Source organism: Erpetoichthys calabaricus, chromosome 14 (genome assembly GCF_900747795.2).
Source record: "Erpetoichthys calabaricus chromosome 14, fErpCal1.3, whole genome shotgun sequence".
Taxonomy (NCBI): domain Eukaryota; kingdom Metazoa; phylum Chordata; class Cladistia; order Polypteriformes; family Polypteridae; genus Erpetoichthys; species Erpetoichthys calabaricus.
The window spans coordinates 35,807,032-35,813,719 of record NC_041407.2 but is presented as its reverse complement, the minus strand read 5'-3'; the positions used below and the strand labels follow the sequence as shown (position 1 = coordinate 35,813,719).

General features: G+C 39.2%; 1 protein-coding gene across 1 annotated transcript; it reads right to left on the bottom strand.

Annotated features, from left to right (window-relative positions):
• Positions 1-2,049: 2,049 nt before the first annotated feature.
• LOC127525874 (protein FAM200A-like) lies at positions 2,050-3,318 on the bottom strand. Its single transcript, XM_051918956.1, has 2 exons — positions 2,514-3,318; positions 2,050-2,444 (listed from the first exon to the last, which is right to left on the bottom strand). Exons 1-2 carry the CDS (start codon positions 3,316-3,318, stop codon positions 2,050-2,052), a joined length of 1,200 nt encoding a protein of 399 aa, XP_051774916.1.
• Positions 3,319-6,688: the final 3,370 nt, after the last annotated feature.

Genomic DNA, 6,688 nt, shown 5'->3' with positions numbered 1-6,688 from the left:
GAGAAGTTCATCATGATAGTGTGACAGGAATGTGCTCTGTGACACTACACCAACCAGATTAAATATCAGTACTAATAACTGACTAAAACTAAATGTGTAGCTTTGGCTCAGTTGCTAAAATTGACTGCATGCTACACATCTGCTTAATCTGCCACTACAAAGGTACTGTCAAAAAACAAGCAATATGTGCAGGAGGTAAAGTTAAATGGCTGAAATTCTTCTTTGGCACATAAAGAAAACATTTTTTCCAGTCTAAATACTGACTGAATTTGAATAATGTGAGTGGCTATTTGAATTTGACAAATCCTCCATATCTCTAATTTTCCAACTCTTTAGCTATATTTTCTAAATCAGGGATCGCCAAGTCTGGTCCTAGAGGACCACCATGGCTGCAGGTTTTCATTCTAAACTTTTATTTAATGAGTGTCCTGTTTGTGCTGCTAATTGACTTCTTGTGAATTCATTTTAATTGAATTGCTTTTATAAGATTTGCTCCCCTGAATTTCTTCATCGTTCCCCTGAATTGCTTCATTTCTTTCCTTAAATGGCACCCAAACAGAAATGAATTGTGAAGTTACTGAGCCGACAGAAGACCAACTAAGTCAGGGCCTCAAACTCCAACAAATTTCACTCCAACCAGCTTCTCAATGAGGTGCCAATTCTTGTTGTTAATTAAACCCATTCTTTAATTCTGTGGCTTGTTGCTGTTCTCGTGGTGCATTAGCAAACATTTCCAAAACTGTCGACTTTCTCTTTCTAAGAGCACTGGTAAAAAGTTTTGGGGACCTGAGCAGACAGACATTCCTGATACCTTCATCTTCCTTTATTTTTAGATATCGTATGATGAACACCAGTTGTTTTGTCTCATTTTGTATCTCCTTATTGTTTGGCTGCTAATTAAGGAAAAAGAAACAATTGAGGGGTCTGAGTTTTCAAGAGCAAGTCAAATATAATTAGTTCAGTAGAAGTTAATTAGCAGCAAAAACAGGTCACTCATTAAGAAAAGGGTTAGAATGAAAACCTGCAGAGACGGTGGTCCTCCCGGACCGGACTTGGCAACCCCTGTTCTAAATAGCATGTTTTACTTTAACTGCCTTTTCATTGAGGTTTAGTGAAAGTTGTCTGATTATTCGCTGTTAGCAGGGCATCTCTGAATGATGGTTCATTTTGGCCATTGGAATCCACAGAATGAGTCATTGACAAGTGATGAGGGTTTGGTATTCACACTCAGTTCCGGAAAGGAACCTTGACTGATGTATGAAATGATCAGATACCAGCACAGCGGGATATTTATACATGTACATGAATCAATGCTCGATCCTAACAAAATTTACAACTGCATGGATAATTTTTAATTAATATATAATAAATATACCAGAAACTACACGCTTACACTTCATTATGCACAAAGTATAGTGTGGTAAAAATCAAAATTAAAATTACAATTACTTTCATTTTCATTTTTATTTTACTATTTTCATTTAGTTCTAGTTTTCAGATAGTTTTTCATTTTTATTTTAGTTTTAGTTAAAGAAATTATTATTTTTTTGTTAACAACATACTCTAATTTGTTTTAGTTTTAGTTAATTAGAATAGCACTGCTTTTGAACTCTTGGTTCACATTGTCAAAAAAAAAGTTTAATCACAGCACAGTTAAGTGATGTGTACTAACCAGGAGCAGAGGCAGTCGAATAATCATTTTCCATTGAGAAAACACTTCCAGTGCTGTTTCTTTTTTGTTTTTTGTGATAAACTTTTTATTAAGTAAAGATAAAATGACAGGAGATAAACAACAAACAATCATTAGAAAAGAACCAAAACTCCCTTCTCCCACCCAGCCTGACCCAAGGGGTAGATATCCTGGGGGAATCCAGTCACCAATTAGAATAGCAATAGTTAACAGAAATAGCAGAAAAACATAATCAAGGCATTACAGCAAACCAGGATTTACACAATTAACCAGTAGCAGACCAAGTTTCATTTGCATTTCTGCAGGCTGCAGATAACTTAGATCAGCGGTTCTCAAACTTTTTCAGTCCTGGGACCCCTTTACAAGCCATACAATATTCGCGGACCCCTGATGCGAATGTCATCTTCCACCTGGAGACGTAATCTAAACTTAGATTTTATCACAGCTAATGCTGAGAACGATTCTTCGCACTGGTAGGTAGTTACAAATGGGACCAGCACAGTCAATGCTCTCTCAGCTAAAAGCGTATATTCGTTCCTAACGTTGCACCAAAACGCGGTCAATGTTTGTTCTTGAAATTTAAGTTTGAGACTTCTGTCACTAGACAATTCAGCCAACTGTTCTTCTTCCTTCCCGGTCAAGTCGGTAAGCTGACAACTGAATGGATTTCTGATCCAGTCATAATCTGCAATGTTATCTGTTGGAAAGTACCTGTCAAAGTATTCTTCTATCGCCGACAAATGGTCAAAGATATCTGATGCCAAGTTATCAATGGCCATATTGTTTTCATTCAGAAATTCAGTTAACAGTTCAAACAAATCACAGCTTTTATTTTGTACTCGTGTCTTCCATATTCTCAACTTTTTCTTGAAGGCAGTTATCTTGTCTGTTGTTTTCAACATGCTTGAATCTCTGACTTGCAGTGATGTGTTAAGTGCATTAAGTTGACAAAAGATATCAGCCAGGTAAGCCAATTTTGCAAGCCATACATTATCTGAAACAAACTTCACCAGCTCTGAGTTTTTATCCATCAAAAATGATGCCAGTTCACTTTGAAGCTCGAAGACGCGTTGAAGTACCTTTCCGCGTGACAACCAGCGAACCTCTGTGTGTAGCAGCAGATGTCGATGATCTGAGCCGCTTTCTTCACACAGTGCAGCAAACAGTCGTCCATTCAACAGTCTGCACTTTATCCAGTTAACTAGTTTAATGCATGTATTTAGCACTTCACTGTAGGATTCGTTTAAATTCTTACTAGCAAGAGCTTCGCGATGAATCATGCAATGTGTGGAAATAATATTCGGAGAAACAGTTCGTACGCGTGCAACAACCCCACTTTTATGACCTGTCATTGCTGCAGCTTCGTCCGTACAAATTCCAATACAGCTGGACCACTCAAGCTTGTTAGCAATGAAGAAATCATTTAGCATTGCAAATATACCTTCACCTGTTGTTCTTGGCACAGGTTTGCAGAACAGAAAGTCCTCGACCACATCATTGTCAAAGCAATATCTAACGTAGACCAGTAACTGCGCTTGGCCTGCAATATCGGTACTTTCGTCCAACTGTATGGCAAATGTACTGCTTTGTAGGCGCTCAACCAATTGTAATTGGATGTCATTGGACATGTCGCAAATTCGCCTTCTGATGGTATCGTTTGATACTGGTATAGACAGTAATTTTTATCTCGCATATTTCTAAAGCTGCTGGCATAATCAAACTCTCCACAACCGTGTGTGCTTTTTTGCTCTTAGCTATTCGCATTGCCATAATATACGAAGCCTTAAGAGCTTTTTCATTCACTGTTGTCGCTAATAATTTTCTGCTGATTTGCATACACTTCTGCTCGACGTTTGAAGAAATCAACTGGTTTGTCTTTTAGTTCATTATGCTTTGTTACAAGATGGCGCTTCAGTTTAGCAAGTTTCAAACTTTCGTTCGATAACACGTTTAAACAAATGACACATTGTGGCTGATCACTGTTGTCTTTGTACGGTATAAATCCGAATTGTAAATATTCAGGATCATATTTACGTAATTTTGCCTTACGCGGTGTGGACTCTCTTTCGGCATCATGTCTCAGTTCATCGCCACTATTTCCATTACCCCTGTGCTCTTCTTCAGATATCCGCTTACTCTTCAAATATTTATCCATACGTTAGTTGGGCGTGCGAAAAACAATTTAACAAGCAAGAATTACCACTGTATAACTTAATAATTAATCATAAACTGTGCACGATTACAGGCTGCGTCTATAATGACGTCATCATAGAATAGTTCGTAATAGACATATATATACTATATATAGAATATAGAATATAAACAGCAGTGAGGGGCAAGTTGATTATTATTTGCATTATCTGATTGGATAAAATGGCGTTTAGCGAAGAAGTTATTAATTGTAAGCAATTTTCACCCTTTCTGCGGACCCCCTACGGACCACAGTTTGAGAACCATTGACTTAGATTATCCAGTGGTCTACAGTAACTCAGGTGTCTTCCTGTAGGTCAGGTCAGGTCAGGTCGGGAAGGATGCACTGGTACAGTGCGTTGCCGTGCCTGCCACATGACAAAACAGCTTGGGATCCTGGTTGGCAACCCACCAGGCAGACACGCGGTCCAGTCCCACCCTCTGGAAATGACCATCTATCTGCCGTAGCCAGGTGTTACGTGGGGGTCACCTTGGCCTGGTACAGCCACTCAGGCCCTCGGCAATGAGGATCCTGTGAGCCGGATCACCTTCAGGGAATCGCACCACATGGTTGTAGTGCCATAACTGATGCTCCTTCATAATGCAAGTAATGTGCCTCATTTGGAACTCCATGAACAACCAATAATTCAACACAAAGTCAAACCAGCGGTACCCAAGGATTCTCCGAAGAGACACAGTATTGAAGGAGTCCAGTCTTCATCTCAAGCCACTGGACAGCGTCCATGTCTCGTAACTATATAGCAAGACAAGAAGCACAAGGACTGTAAAGACTTGGACTTTCATCCTTTTGCACAGCTATCTGAAGCACCACACACCCCTTTCCAGCAACCTCATGACCCCCCCATGCTCTCTCTGTCACTCTGTCACTAAAAGTGTTCCAAGAGAGCACCCCCTGGAGGGGATTGAGGGGATTGTTCATGATGGCATCCAATTTTTGCCATCATCCGCTTTTCCAAAACAACGTGTAAAGTGTCAACTAAAATAAGGAGACATAATTGACAAATAGCATCAACAGTGAGGCCCATCAGGTGACGCTTGCAGGGAGTACAATAAAGTCTCTGCAGAATACTGAGTTTGGTTTGATTTCTATAATAAAACCTTACATTGGAGAAAAGTCTCATGAGAAGGGAGAAAAAATGAAAAAAGTTTTTCGACCAGTGAGAAATCAAGGGCTGAGGTTTGTAAAACATTTTACAAAATAAAAAGTAAAGGGTAGAGACAGCTTGTTCTTTTTTTCTTGGGAGAAAAACAGCAATACAGAGAGTATAATGAGTGGTTGGGTAGAGGGGTGGTTAGAGAAATCTTGTATATTCTGAGCACTGATCACAGTTGTAGGTAGAAAAAGAAACTAGAACAAGGGAAATTAAATGAGTTTGTAAAGACAGGAATGTCATACACCCTAAACTATTAAAAAAAATCCTCCAGCATAATGATTCCCATACTCTGCCAAAAAGGATATACACAGTGCAAGCCACCTACTGAGAGAGCAAGGTTATGGAATATGGAAGTGAGAAAATGCCTTTTTCAACACAGTGCCAGATGCTGATGGCATATGACAAGATAGGTCCCAAAGAAAGTTTAAAGGTTTTTGACTTTAAGGAGACAAACAGAACACCCTAAAGAGAAAGTGAGAAAGCAAGGGCAGATTCTACAGGGAGCCACGGGGGAAGGTGAGATAGAGGACACATCCATGATCAAACAGGGTAGGGGATAAAAATCCAGTTGTTTAATTCTGGGTCAGGCAGTGATGCGCCCACACTCCATCTGTCTCAATTTAGAATTGAATGCTTAAGGTTTAGTTTTTTGAAATTCCACAGAAACTCAGAAATCAGTGACCTGATTTCAGACTACTATTTAGTAGGAGGGGGAAATGGCAGCACAGTGTTAGTGAAATTAAAATGGGGTACAATATTCATTTTGATAATGACACAATGAGACTGAAAAGAAAGAGAAAGTTTAGACCAGTTGTTAACAGAGGCTTTCACATAGGCGGAGATGCAGAAATAGCTCTCAGATGATATGTCTAAGACTGAGACAGTAACTCCTAAATATCTTAGGCTAATAGATATAGAGATGACAGATGACCTGACTAGGTGGTGCATGTCATTAAGAGACGAGAGAAGATTGTAACTGGACAGGGCTTCAATAGGCTTGAACAGTTCTGTCACACAAAGGATATCAGACGGGGCATTACACAGGAACAGAAGGACATCTCCAGCATATAAGGATAATATATGACTGGAATTTGAAACTGTAATGGAAGTTAGTAGCTGGGAATTAGGGATGGTAATTGCGAACAGTTTGAGAAATAAGTTGAAGAGTAAAGGTGACAAAGGACAGCTCTGTCTAGCTTCCCTACTAATGGAGAAGAGACGCGAGATATTTGAATTAGACAAGAGGACTGCTGAGGGGAAGAGTAAAGAGTCTTGACCAGAATTACAAAACATGAACCAAAGCCCATTCTGTCCATTACTTGCCATAAGAATTGCCAATACATGTGGTCAAAAGCCTTCTCAGTATCAAGGAAAAGAATAGCAGTAGGGCTAGGAAAGGAAGGAACTGAATCAATGACATGCAGAAGTCTAAACATATTATCAGAGGCTAACTGTCCGCACGTGATGCCAGAAAGATCAGGATGATTTCATTTGTTAATGACTTTATGTAAGTGATGGGCCAGAACTTTAGCTAATATGTTTGCCACTGACTTAATGAGAATGAGAAAGGTATTTAACAAAGTATAGGGTCTTTACCTTGCTTCAAAAGTAAAGCAATAACTTTCATATTAAT

What these genes read in the sequence shown, in the direction of transcription:
- LOC127525874 (XM_051918956.1), bottom strand. Translation starts at nt 3,318, where the DNA reads ATGTCCAATGACATCCAATTACAATTGGTTGAGCGCCTACAAAGCAGT. An exon ending in ACGAGTACAAAATAAAAGCT is followed by an intron (nt 2,445 to 2,513) that starts GTGATTTGTTTG and finishes ACTTGGCATCAG; the next exon opens with ATATCTTTGACCATTTGTCG.